The sequence below is a fragment of the Lonchura striata genome, chromosome 1 (genome assembly GCF_050655825.1).
Source record: "Lonchura striata isolate lonStrDom1 chromosome 1, ASM5065582v1, whole genome shotgun sequence".
Classification (NCBI taxonomy): domain Eukaryota; kingdom Metazoa; phylum Chordata; class Aves; order Passeriformes; family Estrildidae; genus Lonchura; species Lonchura striata.
Window position 1 is genome coordinate 108,712,468 of NC_140703.1, and position 15,809 is coordinate 108,728,276.

Genomic DNA, 15,809 nt, shown 5'->3' on the forward strand with positions numbered 1-15,809 from the left:
GCCATTATTATTCAATTTTTCTTTAATTCATTTATTTAACATCTAAACTTCAAGACTAAATGTGATTGCATAAATACATAGAGAAAGAAATGCATTTGCTCTTCATGTTCCTAAAATGGAAAGTACAAAACTGGGTTATGCAGTCATGTTTGGTAAAATATTTCAGAGATGCACCTTCATTAGGCAGAATATCCTACTGTAAGGTAGATATTTCCATAAGAGGTGTTGTTAAAATTGTTATTTTTCAGTCCATTCAGGTAAATCAAAGTTGTCCTAAGATCCCAGAAGAATGCAATTCCTGTATTCCAGAGGGATGCAATAAAATGACTGTTACTTGCAATGAGATCATTTGGGCAAGTCTGACCCATTGGAGAAAATCAAGAATTTCACATGGAATGGAAATCTTAGGGTTGGAAGGGACTTCTGGAGATTATCCAGTCCAAGCCCCATGCCCAGGCAGGGTAACCCAGAGCAGATGACACAGAAAATGTCCAGGTGGGGTTTGGAATGTCACCAGAGAGAGACTTCCCTGAGTAGCACAGGGTTCCAGTGCTCTGCCATCCCCAAAGAAAAAAAATTCTTCCTCTAGCTGAGGTGGAACTTCCTGCATTTTAATTTATTACTCCTTAATAAACTCCTTTGTTCCTTGTCCTATTTAAAACTTTCTTCTGTGATAACTACTGATTTCTTGGCTAACGTAAGCAACTTTACCAAGACATAACAAAAGTGTACAAGCAGGCAAAGAAACAATATAAAACCCATTTTCTAGCAAAACATTATTTTATGAATAGTGGTTGGTTCATAATCTTTTCATGTTGTACATACTAAAAGCTTCTGGTATAATCATTGTATAAATATACTGTACCTAGAGGAAACAGATCATTGTCTGAAGTGCATCTGTTAATTTTATTACCTTGTATACTGCACATAATAAATTGTGCCTGAATATTTTTAATTGTGCAGCACCTTGCATGCAAGTGCTTTGGAATTGCCACTTAATATGAAATATATTTTGTTAAGTGCATCTGTCATTTGCACAGTTCTGTGATAGAGTAATGTAATAATTTTTGGGTTTTGTAGCTTTCGACTCTTGTGTAACTTACAAGATAATGTATTTCTTCCACAGAATGGTGGCAATTCAAAATTACATGTTTTATTGCAACAAATTGAATTGTATTCACTTTAATGCTTCCTGTCAAAATTCTCTGATTATTCATTTTGATATCCTATTTATTTTATTCTAAACTACTATAATAGCCAAGTGTCCATTCCAACTACTTCACTTCTGCTTCAACAGATATTTCATTCTATTTTATAATATGATTCAGTAAATAAATAAAAAAAAAAAATCAGATTTTTTTTATCTTAGAAATACTGGTAAATAGAATATGTAAGTTTTCACTGATTGCAACCATCGGTCTTTGAAATCATGGGCAAGGAGAGGCAGAGCACAGCCCATGTGGGCAGTAGGGTAAAGAAGCATCCACCAAAGATCATCAAGGATTTCCCTTGTAATGGGAAAAGCCCTTCAAATGACAATGTCCAGACACCCTGCCTACAAACACAGAGCAGCTGTGCTGTGGGAGAGGGCACATCTTTCCAGGGAAAATTCTTCTGCTGACAGCAGCTGACAATGTTGACGTAAGGCTAGAAGTGTCCTGTGTAAATATGTTTCCTCAGAATATTTGCCTCTGCTGAGGAACAAATAAACCCTAAATAAACCAGTCCAATTCTCTCCAGAATCCTGTTTTTTAATTTATTCTCTCTCCTACCTATCACAGAAAAAAAAAAAAGGCAAGAAAATAAATATAAATGATTCAACAATGGAGTTCACCACTATTATGAACTTCCTCTTCTAATCCACCAGAGGTCTCATCTTTTTATGCTCTTCATCTGCTACAGTCAGAATCATGTTTATGAGCAAACAGAAAGAATATTTTAAATATTAAGTAAAGCCAGCATATTCAGTGCCAGCAATTGTAATCTTAAGGAATCTAATAATTATTAGTCAAGATCTAATTGACATAGAATAAGTAAAAATTTACAATACAATCAAAATTGTCATCACAACTTCTGAACTGATCTATGCTTTAAACCTCTTTGACTTGTATAGTCCTTAATTACAGATTATACTTCAAATGCATGACAATCATCACTAAAGAATAACAATGGGAGCATCATAATTTTTAATCTGTAAATTGTGGTAGTTAGAAAGGTTTCTCATTAAAATGACATAGTACATCTTCTCTCCACTAGATGTTAAAATGCAGATCTCCCACAAATCCATACATGCACATGAATTAATTCCAGTTCCTTCCCATTTTATGGAAAAGAGTTCCAGCACTGGAACAGGAAGGTATGAAGGAGTACTTAGGCTGCTCCAAAAATGTTATTTTTGAGATTCAGCAAATATGTCTTCTTGCTCTTAATGAATACAAAAACAAAACAAAAAAAAAATTAATTAATTTTCACAAGACACAAACACTATAGAAACTTAATTGAATTACTGTGGAAAATATAAAGTTGCATAATTCTACTATAGTTTGAAATGAAGTTTTAAAGTTTATATTTTTACTCAAATTTAGTTCCGTTTCAGCTGAACTAAATTGCAACCATTAACTGCAATTAGACCATAATGATTGGAAGAAAAGGCAAATGGAGAGTATGCTGTATACAAAAGTACAATGGCTTTACAATAACAGTTAACTTCCTCTATCCTCAAGGAGTAATTTTCAGCATCTCACAATATTTTCCATTTACCAATTCTTTGTTAAAATCATCTCATAGTTCTCACAAACTAATGTTAATTATTTATTCTACTCTACTGCTGCATTAATTGACCATTCCAGACACTATTCTTCAATTTGCCTTTGCATTAGAGGAACAGTTAAAAGTCTGATAAATACTCAAGGTTTCAAGTCCAGAGGAATTGTTTCTCTTTTCAATGGGATTGTTTCCTCCCTAAAACCATGACAGTAAGAGATCTTCATTTTCACAGCCAATTAATCTGTCAGCCATGCTAGAATGTTTTTTTCTGCCAAGGCTACCAGAATAAAATGCTTGACACAGAACTCAGAGCAGCTGACAAAGTTGAAGATGCTGACAAAATCATGCTGCCTTAGTCTACCCTGTGCCTGCCACCTGGAGGATGTGCTAATTGGAGGATTTGCTTCCTAAAAAAAAAGAGGTGTGATTTGAGAAATACTGGAAATATTTACATGCACACCTAGCCAAATGTAAACTATGAATAAGGATGGACCCATGGACTGAGGGAGAGAAAAACAGAATCATGAGTTAAAACTCTATGAGAATAATTAAGACAGAATTTAGTGTATTTGATACATGACATGGTAGGTACGACAGAGCAGGGTAAGCATTATTTAAGGTAGTAGAGAGTTTGGCAACTAACATCAAAATTAAGTCATCATAAAGTACTACATAATCCAAAGAAACTAAACTGGAATTCTTGAGGTGCAGGGCTAAATATGCCCTAGACAGATTCTGCCCAAAATAGGAACCTCAACACATCAGAATGCAAATTTCAGATGCTTCCCTAAAAGTCATGTCCAATCAATTCTTCCAGGAAGAAAAAATAAAGTCTGAAGTTTTAATATCATCAACCATGGAAAAGTGCCCGAATTATTTCAAACAGGGTGTAGATGTTACCAGACTGCCTTCAGTATACTCAGAGACTCTGGAAAGGGACTCATTGTATAAATTTTTACAGTAATGATAATTAAATATGTCCTGTACATTAAATATGGTCTCTTTTAAAATATTATACCTTCATACTTTAGCAAAATAATCGTAGGATTCCATCAAATTTCTTTAGCTTGACCAGTTAATACCTCAGACTTAAATAATTTTACTTTTATCAATTTAATTATTGGTTATTCATTGTAACAATTAAAGAGAATTTCTGTATTTCTGGTAATCATATCAGTATGATAGATGTTGACCCATTTTAATTATTTGATTGCAAGGCAAGATATCCCTTAATATTAAGAACAATGGCATGAGTTACAGTTTTACTTTAATTAACTTTTCCTTGGGTTTTGTTTTTCCCTTATTTAAAAGTTCAAAAGAATGGCATAATGTAATAATTTCTTCAGAGAAAATAAAAAGACAGAACCCTTGCACCTATTTTTCTTTGTTCAAGAGTTGCATAAACGTTGACAATTATTATATTCAAAAAAACCAAATGCCAAAAAATTCTTCCAAATCCCAATAAAATGTTATATTTTCTATGATACAGAACATTACAGAAATATATATATTACAAAACATACATTGTATATTAAAAATCAGGAAGCATTTTTTCCCTAGCTGTTTAATGTAATGCCTCTGGAGCTGTCTAACTCAGATGTGTTAATGTACTTCAAAGCTTAGAGAACTCAGAAAATAAGATTACAACTTAAGTCTTTGCACAGAACAGATTGCTAATATACAATTCATTATAGTGACTTTCTAACACATTTCTCTGCATGGTACTAAAGTGGTAATACTTTTTTTCTCTTCTCTAATTAACAGATTTAACATTCAGAAATAATAAAAGATATATAAAGCAATATCACTTTACCGTTCCATTTAGACAATATGTGCTAATATAATTCTTGTGATAAATATGAACCTGTTCGTTGATCAAATCCCTAAGAAGATTATCTAAAGCAACTCCCATGTAATTACCATTCACCATCTGTTCCACCAGGGCCTCAGCTGATCTGCTGGCATCTTGCAGTTTTCTGTACTTCTCAGGCTTTTCTCGCTGGATGCCCTGCAGCAAGACAGGAAAGGTGAGTATTTCAACAGAGGGATTTCGAACAAGACAATAATTAATCTCAGGGATGTCTTCTGATTTCTTGAGACTTTTCAACCCATTTTATTGCCCTGACTTCCCCCTAGTTTATAATGAAAGAGGTAAGTACCATAAATCACCAGGAAGGGAATCAAAGTCAAATACAAAAACTGAGAGAACACAACACAGTTAACAAATGACACATATCAGTATTTTATAGACACATAAAAGACACAGAAATTAAGAGCTATTTGAAGCACAATATTTCAGAAACAAAATAGTCGTTTAACAGAAATGCCTTGTGGAAGAATAGATTTGATTATTTTCATGGTAAAAGCAAAAATCGACCATTCCCACCAAACCACAGGGATACACAGCACTCTACAGTATCAAACCCACATAAAATTTGATTGTTTATATTACTATTTTACTTGAAAACAAAATAACAACTGTAAAATGTATATGTAAGACCACATGCAGCAGACACCCATACATGGGCTGTTAAGAAGAGTTAACTGCAGATTTAATAAGGGCTTCTCATTATATTTTGTACTTAATACTCTTGATTCACCTTTATATACGCAAAAAAATTCTCAAATATTCAGGTCAGCTAGTAAGGCCTAGTAAAGGCCTGCTGATAAAATTACAAGATACAATAGGAGTCTAAATTTAAAAAACATTTTGGGTCAGTAGAAATACTGGTGGAATGTAAATTCATTTTAGATCTGACAGCCCATCAATGCTGTCTTGTAATTAACACCATGAAGTCCCTTCACTGATTTTAAACTAAATTAGTTGAATCATTTAGGTGCAATTTAGAAGTTCAAAGATGCAAGAACGGCCCACAGTCAAGTTTGATATCAAAAATAAAACAGACTATATATGTCCCAGAGATCCTGACCAACACAGGGTCCCACAAATCAAATCCCTCACTTTTTGGAGCAGATGCACACATACAAGAGGATATGTTCCCCCAAATCCTACATGACGTATAAGGAAACACAACACTTGGCCCTGGTTGCAGCTTCCCAGGCTGGCTGATCCCACTGGGCTTCCCCATCACCCTGTTTATTTCCACAGCAAAGGTAGGCACTGCATGATTTCAAAAACGTTCCTTAAGCTGAAAAGAAAGCTCAAGTAGGTGTCTAAGAATGCATTTAGTAAAAGAACCTTATACACATAAATTTGGAAATACTATTTTTTAAATAGATTGTTGTACCCATATGGAATGAATGCAAACACCTTTGAAGAAATTTTCTTAAAATGACTTTTAAAATATGATGTTTAAAAACATTATCAGTTTAACAAGAAGCAGCTCCTGGAAAACTTCATAAGTGAGGAGACACAGAAACTTGGAAGAGAACTTTTTAATTAAATTCATGCTTTTCCTTAGCCTACCTATAACTGCTATTCATTTGTGCATATAGAAATGGTTAAACAGCAGGCTTTTTAACAGTATCTCAAATATTCTTTTTAACACAGTCACTAAAACAATTTTGGAGAAATGAAATATATAAAGAAAATATAGTTAGAGAATAATAAAATAGTATGTATTTTAGAAACATATTTTTATATATAACTAAATTACCATTGAAACATTATGAAGTTTTATTCAAATAAGTTACAGATGACTGTGTGAATTATCTCTCATTTTTGTAGGTCAATAAAATCTTACATGATTACCCAGAAAAATTTAAATATTTTCCAAATTTAAAAAGTAAATTAACTCTCTGCAGAGTTCCAAAATCTCTTACAGAATCTTAATTAATACTACTCTTTCTATAATGCTAGGTATAATTAACATGAGAATAACTACTGAGAACTCAAAGGAATCATTAAAACACTAAAATATACTGAAAATAATTCTGCTCCGTCTGTAACACCAGGTGTGTAATTATCATGTGTGCAACTGTAGTGAGCAGAAAAAAATAATTTAGAAAAACCCAAAACTACTTCATAAAATATGCTAAAACTTATCTTTTTAAAATATAAAAATGATAAGACATAAAAGCTTGTGGAAGTCAACCCTTCCCTGCCCAGCATATGCTATGTGTGCAGGAAAATATGGGAAATGTTCACCTCTCTCCTGAAAGATTCAAGTTCCCAGGTCCTGGTAGAAAATATAAGCATGACTATACGTACAGAATCCTTAAATAAACATATCAAACTTTCTGTCAGTTATTTTTTCCGTTCATTTATATGCAAATGGTATTTATTATGCAAATAGGAAGCACAGCAACAACCAAAGGAGGAGACACTGAGCTCTTGTTTCCTCCTACAAAGACAAATTATGTGACCTGGGGAGAAAGGAGGAAATTCCCTCCAGTTACTCAAACCACTGACCATGTGTCCCTGCATTATTCTGAACACTGCCATCGTTTGCCAAACCTACAAATCGTGCCTTGGGTTTTTATGATCCTCATGAGAAATACTTCCATAACCCAGTGTCAAGTGCCTAGAAATGAATGGAAGAGTCCTGGAAACACCTTTCACTTATCACTGCGGCTCTGTTTTCTTTAGTGAAGGGGACCATACTCTTGAACCAGAATAATTTATGTCACAAGTAAAATGGGATCATTTTTAAGGGATTTGTGAAGTTTTGAAACTTAAATTCCATATAATAATATTATACAGAATAATATAATTATAATAATAATGAAAAAATATAATTCTTATTCAATGCAATACACACTTTTTGACAATAGTGGCTAAGTCACTTCAAACTATCTCCAAATATATAACCTGCCTCCTTTTTTAACTCTTTTTGCTTTCTGTAAAAGATTTTTTGGGGAAAAAAAAAAAAAAGACACCAATATTAGAGGGCAAGGTAAACTTTACAGGCTTTTGTCCAAATAGAGATTAATTAATTTTGGACTACTTTGCAACAGGCAATGCAAATGCATTATAGCTCAGTTTTAATTGATTGAAAAAAAAAAATATAAATTCATCTTTAGCTAAATACTAGCCAAAGGCAAAGGGGCTGTTTTTAGAAATCTAGACATTTTATTTGACCTTGAGATTTTAGTTGGCAGTTAATAACTTCATAAACTACAAAATACTGACAGCTGGAGAAATTTAGATATTATTCATATACCAAATCAACATCTTTCTTTGAGAGCTCTGTGAAAAGATGCAGGGCAGCAGTACTCCCTGAGGACCTGTGATGGTGACCCATCACCCCTGAGGGCAGAGAGGGCAATATCACCACCTCTGATAGCAACTCAGCTCTCAAATACCCATGCCTAAAAAAACATGACTGGAAAAGGTCACTAAAACAAAACAAACTATGAGAATGGGGCTTCTGAGAATGCCAAAAGTACAAATTTAATTGTCTAGGATATCTGACATTTTCCCTTGCATCTTTTCCTTGTGTTTATATTTGATTCTGAATTTCCAGGTACTTCTTCTTGGGTAACCAAAACTTCTTTCAAGGATTTTTATTTCCAGTTTCTTGTTGGATAGTCTCAAATCCAACTTACTAAGGAGGATTTACTACCTGAAATTATGGAGTTTCTTTTTGCACCTGAACCTTTATATATTTGAATTTGCAATACTGAAATTTCATTATAGCTTACGAAAAACATTTAAGTCCCAAGTCATTCCTAGGTCTGATTTTAATAAAACACACACATTAGCTGTAGAATATTTATGGTGGGATGCAGTATTACAATATTTACTACATTAATGTTTGGATGTCTCCATTAATTAGAAGTATGGCTACTCAACAACGTAATTTCAATTCTTATGGCTTGCAGTCTCCCTGCTCAGGTAAGGTAACTATCTTTCCTCTTTATCAGGGAAGGGATATCAATACTTTTCTTCTCTCCAGACATAGGAATGGATTTTTTGCACATATCTAATATATTCAAGCTACATAATACATCTGCCAAGGGCTAATTTCCTGCCAGGGTCTGAAGAGCAGCTGGCTTAGCAAACAGAGTCACTCATTTCATACAGCCTGCTCTTGGCTCTGTCTCCCCCAGGACTCCTCTGAGCTGGGATGGGAGCAAGCTTTTGCACTTTATGAATCACCAATGATGGCAAAAGAGATTTCCTTGTGGATTTCATTGCCGACGTCTCTGTCCCTCTATCATGCGGCAGATGCACTTCTACTAAATCTTATGGAAGTGACCCCTCATCCATGAAAAATGATGGGCAGGAGCAAATTGCCACAAGAGAAAACAACTCTGAAACTAGTAAACTGTCCCCAAAAGAACAGCAGAAAATAAAGTCATCACAAAAAAGCATCTACAAAAAGACTCATCACTGACTACAGTAGGGAATAAAGGAGATTTTTGACATCAGCCAAGCACAGGTGTTCTGTGTTGTACCAGTTTATGTTTTCATATGGGCAAAACCCCCTAAATCATAAAGTAATGGCAAGATGGGACTTCTGCACACATGTGTAGATGGTGACATGCATGCACGTAAGACTACAACACTGGGGCATGACTGTGGAAGCCAGTGCACATCTTGGTTTTGGCTGGGATCTATTGATATTCTTCTCAGTAGCTGGGACAGTGCTGTGTTTTGGATTAATTATGAGAAGAATATTGATAACATTCATGTTTTAGGTTTTCTAAGTTGTGTCTATCCTAAGTCAAGATTTTTTTTTTTTTTTTAATGTGTTTCATGCTCTGTCACTGATACACAAAAAAAAAAAAAAAAAAAAAAAAAAAAAAAAAAAAATTGGGAGGGAACACTGCTAGGACAGGTGACCCAAAACTGGCCAGGGGGATATGCTACACCATAGAACAACATGCTCAGTGTATAAACTGGGCGAGTTACCCAGAAGGGGCTTATTTGGGTTCAGGGAGGGGGTCTAGCCTCAGTCAGCAGATGGTGAGCAATTGCATTATGCTTGTTGTTTGCTGTTTTTTTTTCTATTATCTGAATTATTATTTGTTATCATTATTATATTTTACTTTATTTCATTCAACTATTTTTATCTCAACCTACAAGTTTTATTTTTGGTTCTCCCCATTCCACTGGGTTGGTTGGGGGTATGTGAGCAGGTGTGGTGCTTAGTTGCCAGCTGGGCTTAAAGCACAACAGTACAATAAAATCTATTTCAATTATCTCTCACATATGTTTTCCTTTCAGCATTTCATTCTTTTTTTATATGCTTTCTACAACTTTACTAGAAATTATATAATATGTCAAAACACATACTATCTTGTTTTCCATTGATTTGAGGTTCATTTTGAGAGAACTAATAACTAAAAGTGTTAGCAAGCAGCAATGAAACTGGTTAAATCAATGAACCAAATGGAACTTTCTGTTTTGTCTCATTTAATGGATGGAGACAGAGATAACACCAAGAAAAGTCGGGTCAGGACAAGTTTTAAGGCCTGACATTCAAAAAATTTGTTATTTTTCATTACTCTTTTTTAGAAATTGTGTTCAAAGACTTACGCTGACTGAAAACAATTCAACAAATAATCCATGTAGCACTTGTCAAGTGTCACCTTTCAGAGTTCTCACTCTCAAATTAATACATGTAATAGAACATTTTCTCTCTTAGAGCAGCTAGAAACTTCTAAATGCAGCTTGATTTTCCCTATAAAATGTTCATTTTAAAAGCAGCGACAATGAAATTAAAATGGGTCTTAAAAATAGTTTCAATGCTAATGAAGGATACATAACGATTTTTCTTATACCTATTTAGAATTACTGGTTTGTCTCAGATCTCTCTTGATAAAAAACAAATCTTTTTCTGCACTACTTTATGGGGAAAGAAAAATGGAAATTTATTTGTTAACAATTCATGTATTAAATTTCCAAGAAGACCAAAGGAATATCTGGAATACCTCCTGATATCTTTAGTGTCTTGAATTCAAACTTTAAATGCTCATGCATTGTTCAAATTCCAAGCACCCCTCTCCAGTATTATGTGTGTTTTCACCAATTGAAATGAGACCTGGATAAATGTGGTAGGTAGTGTCCTCCCAGCCTCAATGTTCTTCCTCAGCTCCAGCAAAGGCAAGGCAAGAGCCAGTGGAATTCCTCTGGGGACCAAAGGAGGTCTGTGGTTCACCCACCTCCACCCTTCACCTACAGCAATCACCAGCTCCTCAAAGGCAAAGAAAGGAAAAAAGGAGGAAGGTGAACCATGGCTCCTGGATTCTTTAATGCTTTTATAAAGTTTTAGACAATATGAGGTAGAACCAATAGGAATCCTGACAGTGCAGATAGCTGAGTAATCTGTAGGTCAAGATGAGCTAATTTAATCCTTGAAATCTTGGAAAATTAACTGCATATCTATTATTGCATTAGATGAATACTATTAAATCAGTATGGAAGTATGTGAACCCATCAAATCTACTCTGTGCATTTGATCCAGTCTGCATATATTTATGTGTATTTCACACAACATGAAGTTGTGGCATGAATTAATTCAAGATATTCCATTTGAATGAATAATTTCTAACACTCATGACAATATAAATTTCAATTATTGCAAGAAACTTATAAATGTACACTTACAGTCACAAAATTCCATGTTACTCAATCTTATCACAGCTGATTCATGATGGAAAAGCAGAAAATGAGAAAAACCATCAGCAAATCTAAATTCAATACAGTAACCTTTTTCCATCTCTTCTAGGAGTCTGTATCAACACAATTTTAATGATGATCCATAACATATTATGCTACTATCCAAGGTAATTATAAAAAAACACCCCTTTCTCATCTTGGAAAAGATAGGCATTTTTTCATTGATCTACAAAAATTAAAAAAAGGAAGAAAATTTATAACAGTTTAGTTTTCAGGGGCTAGATTCAGTAATTCAGACTGTGAGACACACACACACACAAACATAGATACTTCTTAAGCAGCGCAGAACCATTCATTTTGTCAGGAAACAACAGATTTTGGTTCTGAAATGGTACTAAAAGAGAGTAAAAAGAAACCAAACAAAATACTGGAATTGTTTTCCTAGGGAGGTGGTGGAATCACCATATCTGGATATGTTTAAAGAAAGACTGGATTTGGCACTTGGTGCTATAGTCTAATTGTGGTTTTAGGGCACTGGTTGGACTTGATGATCTTAGAGGTCTCTTCCAACTTCATTATTCTGTGATTCTGTGATTCTGTGAAAATCCCTGTGGAAACTGATGATTGTCATATATATTTTACAGCTCTGTAAAGGAAATAGATTTTCTTCTGCATCCACTCCAGTGACGCTTTCCATATTTTCAGTTTATGCATGGATAATATCAAATTAAGCTGCCAGTATAGAATGGAATTGCATATTTAAGTACTGATTATTTCATAACTTTACATATATATGTAACTTTATATGTATATATATGAATGTATGTATGTATGTATATTTTGGTATAACTTTACCTAAGCCATTCATGGATTTACAATACCTTAATTAAATATGAGTATTTATGAACAAAAACAACAACAAAAAACAATGTGTTCAGACAACCTGTGTAGTAATTTTGGTGCCAAAATCTGAAATTCATAGAAACAGTGAACACTTCTAAAATTTATCTTGGACAATCAATGCTTGTCAGTCTACATTTGAAATAGTTTAAGCTTGGACTTGTTAAGCACTTTGACAAGCAAATACAGACTAACAGACATGTACACGAGTAGTTTCTCCTACATTGACTCTTTCTCTGAGGTCTGAGAGGTTTCCTTCTTTCCTGAAGATGGCAAACTCGGGGCTCTGCAGCACTGCCTCGGAGCGGGTCATCCAGCTGTGCAGCTCCGTGGTGTCCGAGTCAAACCTGACAGACACAAAAGTGTAACAGGATTTTAAACTTCCCCAGTTCCTGCAAACAGGATTGGCAGCAAACATGGTTGTTTAAACAAGTGAATAAACAGCAATCTCTATCAGCGAAATACAGTTTTAAACTCCCATATCTCATCAGAGAGTTCATAAAACTATTCACTCTTAAATTTAGAAACGTAGAAATACTTTTTCATTTTTAACACCCGATTTGACAGCTGAACAGATGCAATAATTTTCACAGTAAGTATTCTAATTTTTCAAGCTAATGTTTTTGGAAGATATGAAACAAATATCTATCAGTGAAGAAAGAGTACCACAAGTCCTGTATGCTGGCTGAGAATGTAATGTCTATCAGACTGACCAAATACAGCCTTTAAACCTGTGAGACCACTGTCCCAGCCTGTGATGATGATATTCTGAAGAAAATTCAAGCAGAAAAATTGATGAAAGCATTTTTTCCTGATTAACTCAATTTTTTTTGTAGAATGTAATTACTAATCAGCAAGTAAAGTATAATTTTCCACAGTTAAAGCTTTAAAACCAAAATTAGGATCCCCAGCTCTCTGCACTTAATTTATAACTAGTTTTTATTCTACAGCCCTCTTTACTATATTCTGGATTCCTTCGTCAACTCCTTTAGAACTGATCTTAATTTGTGTTAACCTCTATTCAGGTAATGTATCAAAATGTAGATATTTAAATTACTAATGTCTAGAAATTTCAATTTCTAATTCAGTATCTACTGTAGTTTTTAAAGCAAGAAGCTTCAGACAATATTTTTTTCTCAGTTCTGCCACACTCTCTGCTTGATTGCATTTCTTTATTGCACTGTATGTTCTAATATTTATATCCCTTTTGCAGCTGACTTTCCTTCTGCAGCAATATGGTGAACACAATAGAGCAGAAAGACCAGGGGGAAAAAATAACAAGCTGTATCTTTCAGTTTGCTTTGTGACTATAGGATGTATAATTTGCATACAACAGAAAACCTAGTCAAAACAGTAACTTGAACAACAATTATACACCTGGAGGAATTAATTATTTTACAAAAATACACTTCATTTATACAAGGATTTATACTTCCAAAATACAAGGATGTGAGGCAAAACCAGGTGCTACATAAATCTACATATACAGAAAAGAAAAATGAATACAAGAAAGAATTCCACGCTTGAGTTAATATTTATGCTTTCCTTTTTTCCTTCTCCACTGCAATTTTTTGAATTAATAAATAATGAAAGCAAAAGAAAAATAATTGCACACTGCCTTAATCTCAGTCCAATATTCTACAGTTAAACTATAAACTCTTAGGAATAATTTTGATAAAAAATGTCCTGATAATACTAATAGAATACTCATTCAAGGAGAAAAAATGTGATGTTGAAGTAATGGAAGGTGCAGAAACCTTCAGGTTTAAAAAGAAATACCAATTCCAAGGCAAAAGACAAAATAAAATTTCCAGATGGTTCAAGTAATGTCTGTGCTGTTCTAATCCCTGAATATGAACTCCACAGTCCGTTGAGAGCTTCCTACCTCAGCTTTATTTCTGATCATTAAATCAACTGCAATTCTTGAAATAAAATGTGGTCCTCTGTTCTACAAATAATAACTGCATATGTGATGATTACAAAACACCAGACATCTGATAACAATTAAGTTTAGCAGTCCCTGAGTACTAAAGTTCCTTGATTGCAGGTAAATTGTATGATGTCTGGCATTTGTTCCACTCTGAAGCTGCAGGTAAATAGAATGAGTGAGACCAACTCTCTAAAAAACTGCCTGGTCTTACCCTAGTACAAGACAGAAATTGACAGAAAAATGTTTATCAGTGATCAATTTTTCAGAAAAAAAGGGATTTAGCCCTTGCCTTTGCAACACCTGAAAGAGGAATGGAAGCATAGTTTTGACGGTAAAACAAAATAATTAGGAACCCATCTCATGGCCCAGAGAGCCATCAGATGGTGGCAAGTATTAGACATAGATCTTTAAGGTCCTTTCCAACTGAAAGCATTTTATACTACGATATGATTCTCTGATATGACAAAGCTGATCTCACATAATAGATTGCTCTGTCACTTGCAGTTTCTTCTGGAGATAAATATAATTTCAGAAACAAAGCCTCCTGTTCAAAAAAGGGCAATAGAGTGGGGGGCAGAAAAGAATTCAAATACATAAAGGTTAAGCCTAAGTAGCTTTTTTCAGTACATAAATATCTTTAAGATAAAGACATCTTACCTAGTGAGACAAAAAAAAAAAAAAATCACTCTGTTATGTTCATCTCATGTCAAAGGAGGAAACCCTGGTAGAAATGGCATTTAATCATTCTGCTTTAGTGATTGGATACTTCCTTTCTGAGCACAGCTGCAGTTAGAAATTATATTATCTCTAGATTGATATCAAAGTATAAATAGAGTCTTTAAATCTCCTAGGAACAGGAATAATTTAGACATAAAATAGTGCAAGACTGCCTTTTTGTTTCAACAAACTTCAGTTCAGGTAGAATTTGTAAAATAGATCAATGGAGATACTAAACCAAAAATCACTTGAGAAATTACTCTTAACTACCTTAATTTAATGTGTACATCGGCATACTCCCCATCTAAAAATTCCATTTGAAGCAGAGGATTTATTCTTCATGCAGCAGTCATGCTTTTGTTTTCCATTTAGTCTTTTCTTCTGCTGTTCCACAAGAGAAATACTATTTTTACTGATCCCACAGCCCTCTCTTTACATGCCAGCACATCAGCTGAGTTCATGTGGAGATTTCCTTTTATTGTAACATATAAACAAATCCACTCTTGTTACTTAGTGATTTCCATAAGTTTTTCTATTAGACAAGGGACTTTTGGTAGGAAAAGGGAATCCTACTCTGGTGGGTATTTGGGTTGGAAATTCCATGCAGAGAAAGAAAAACATGATGAAATTCAGTTGTGAAATGTCTCAAAGGTGAAGCTTATCATGTATTTAATAAAGGAAAACCAGAACAAGGAGTCAATTTTGAGCAAATACATGATGATTTAGTAAGAAACTTTGGAATGGGAATATGAAGACTGGTATAGATTAAAAATATGAAAATGTTTTTGAATGTGCTTTCAGTAAATAAATATACAAACAAATTCAATGTTAAACAAGTTCACTTAGGAACATGAGGTGTGAAGTATCTTCCTATCATGTGGCCATCATGGTATATAATCTTATCTCTAAACTGAAGGAACTTCATCTTTAAACTATATTACAAATTACTATATTACTGCTATCATGGAC

At 34.0% G+C, this 15,809-nt stretch overlaps 1 protein-coding gene across 18 annotated transcripts in view; it reads right to left on the reverse strand.

Annotated features, from left to right (window-relative positions):
- DMD (dystrophin) overlaps positions 1–15,809 on the reverse strand; it is a 1,148,985-nt gene that overhangs the window by 657,514 nt on the left and 475,662 nt on the right. For all 18 annotated transcript variants that reach the window (XM_077781657.2, XM_021553010.4, XM_021553014.4 and 15 more), the window contains 2 exons: positions 12,417–12,540; positions 4,687–4,774 (listed from right to left, as the gene is read on the reverse strand). In XM_077781657.2, coding sequence (XP_077637783.2) covers positions 4,687–4,774; positions 12,417–12,540 — 212 coding nt within the window. The remainder of the gene's footprint in view (positions 1–4,686; positions 4,775–12,416; positions 12,541–15,809) is intronic.